At 36.0% G+C, this 2,509-nt stretch overlaps 1 protein-coding gene across 1 annotated transcript in view; it reads left to right on the top strand.

Annotated features, from left to right (window-relative positions):
- The window catches only part of LOC138865993 (uncharacterized), a 470-nt gene extending 35 nt beyond the window's left edge, over positions 1-435 (top strand). Inside the window, exon 2 of the mRNA XM_070137495.1 lies at positions 46-435. Coding sequence (XP_069993596.1) covers positions 46-435 — 390 coding nt within the window. The remainder of the gene's footprint in view (positions 1-45) is intronic.
- Positions 436-2,509: the final 2,074 nt, after the last annotated feature.

Raw genomic sequence — 2,509 nt, 5'->3', positions numbered from 1 at the left:
GATTATTTTACAAAGTGGCCAGAAGCTTTTGCCATTAATTACCAGGAAGCAACAAAAGTGTCTGAAGGCCTGGTGGAGCAGTTCTTTGTTCGATTTGGAGTCCCAAGTGAGTTACATTCAGACCAGGAAGGAGAGTTTGAGTCTGAAGTGTTTCAGGATTGTTGCAGGCTGGTGGGGATCCGGAAGACTCGCACCACTCCTATGTGGCCACAGAGAGTTGGTATGGTGGGGCGTTTCATCCGTACTATTGTGCAGGAACTGGCCAAATATTGTACCGAAGGGCAGACTGGGTGGAACTGCAAGCTTCCTTTCTTACTAGTGGCCTACCGTTCTGCTGAGCACGAGGCTAATACCTATACCCCTGCGAGGCTGATGCTTGGCAGAGAATTGCGACTGCCTATGGATGAGGAGACTGGAATTGCCTGTAGAAACTAGGTATGCTATTGTCATGCGAAAGCGCCTTGAAGAAGTACATCATCAGGTGAGGGATCACCTGAAATTTGCAGATGAAACTATGCAACGTCGCTATGTTCTGAACGCCCTTGTTGGAGACTTAGTAAGGCTGCGCAACCCAAGAAGAAGAAAAGGCCTTTCACCGAAGCTTCCGAGCCCTTGGGAAGGACCCTAAGCCATTGAGGACCATGTGTCTGAAGTGACATTTTGTATTCGTCGTGCGCCAGGGAAGAGGGCGTGTGGTCCATGCAGACAGGTTGTGGGAGTACCACCACAATGCCCACTATACCTGGGATCTTAGCAGGGTCACCAGGTAGATCATACTTTAAATCCATGAAAATGAATGTTTTTTCAACACATTTTTCCCTCACTATCAAGTTCATTAAACCCTTTTCATATTTTCGTTTTACTTTCACTTTAAAGATGTTTGCAATATTTTTTATCTCCTTCATGCATCTGTTATAATGCCAAGTATATATGCACCTAGATAGAAAAGTATATCAACAGGATCGGTGAGTTTTGCCTCTATGAAAATCTAAAAATTATGAAGCCAGGTTGGAAACCAATAAATCCCCATTGAAAATCCCTAACTTTGGTGTAAGTAATTCCCTTCTACATTTAGATAAAATGACTACCACCTCGTGTGATACGCTTATGTGTTCAAATTGACTTGATCTATTTTGCCCAACTAATGCATTTTTTTTATTTTTATTTTTGCTCATAAGTTCTAGTGTGTGGATTAGGCTCTTGACTTGCTTTTAAGAAATTGTGGGTTAATTTAAATATCCATTTTTACTAATACGCCCACGCATGATGTATCCTTGGTAGTCATTTCTTGTTTTGGTTGATTAGAAAATGCTTTCTCAGTTCCTGTTAGTTTGCTCTCAACTGCATCAAAATATTTTCCAATGTAAAATTTCCTATTTAGATTATCTAAACTTTTCTTAGTTTCATGCACTTCTAACTCACATTTCTCCGTTGCATTTGTCATCTTTACTTTAGTTTGAGTTGCATCCAAATCTTTCATAAGAAAAAACTTTGTAACAGGAACAACGAAGGGAAGAACAAGAAAACACACGAATATGCCTTTACTTGTTCTTCCCTTCGTTGTTCCTGTTGCAGTCTGTTCGTCATGAATTCCACACAAAAGAAACTTCTTGTACTCATATTCTCTTTCTTTCAAGAGCCTCTGGAATTCTCGCATTAGCCTATGATGTTCATTCATCTGAAAATTAAAATATTGGCTATCACATTCTTCAACGTATCATCCTTATTTCATAAACTATCAGGTATTACTCCTTTTATATATTTATCTAGTTACGTCTTCGCATCACAATATATCAATTACTTACTCTAATAAGATAATACAACATCAGATTGCATAGATAAACCTTGATATATTACCTCCCTTGGCTTCCCGGAGTAACAAAATGGCTTCCAATGTTTACAAGAAACTAGTTTTGAAAATGCCCAATAGATGTCGTATGCATCAGAAAACATTATGAGGCTACATTTATCTATTTTATATTTACTACTCTATTTTAGTGAATATTACAATGAATATGAACAGGAGGTATTTTAGATTAATATAGCATAGACCCTAAAACAGTAAACGATAGATTATGAATAGATTTTCGGGTAGATGAAGAAAGATTAAGAAGATATTTTGGGATATATTTAAGAGTAGATTTGAGGTAAAGAGTAATGTATGAGTAGATGTTTGGGGTGAATTAAAGAAAATGGGTAATGGCTAGAATAGATTGATTGACTAAATTAGATTCTAGAGAGATTTGATAGATTTCTGAAGATGATGTATCTATTCGGATGATTTTTTTTTTTTTAATTTAGTTTTTGATAACATAATTGTTTTATCATCATCAATATGTCATTAGAAGTATTATTATCATTATTATTGTTATCATCTTTATTACTATTACTGTTTTTGATATCATTATTGCTTTTATCAATTTTATCATCATCATCACTATTATTATTACTATTATCATTATGATTATTATTATTGTCATTATCATTACCATTTCTATCAACACCTTCG

This window comes from Penaeus vannamei, chromosome 23 (assembly GCF_042767895.1).
Source record: "Penaeus vannamei isolate JL-2024 chromosome 23, ASM4276789v1, whole genome shotgun sequence".
NCBI lineage: Eukaryota > Metazoa > Arthropoda > Malacostraca > Decapoda > Penaeidae > Penaeus > Penaeus vannamei.
Note: the sequence above shows the minus strand (reverse complement) of the source record. Positions and strands in the feature narration are given on the sequence as shown.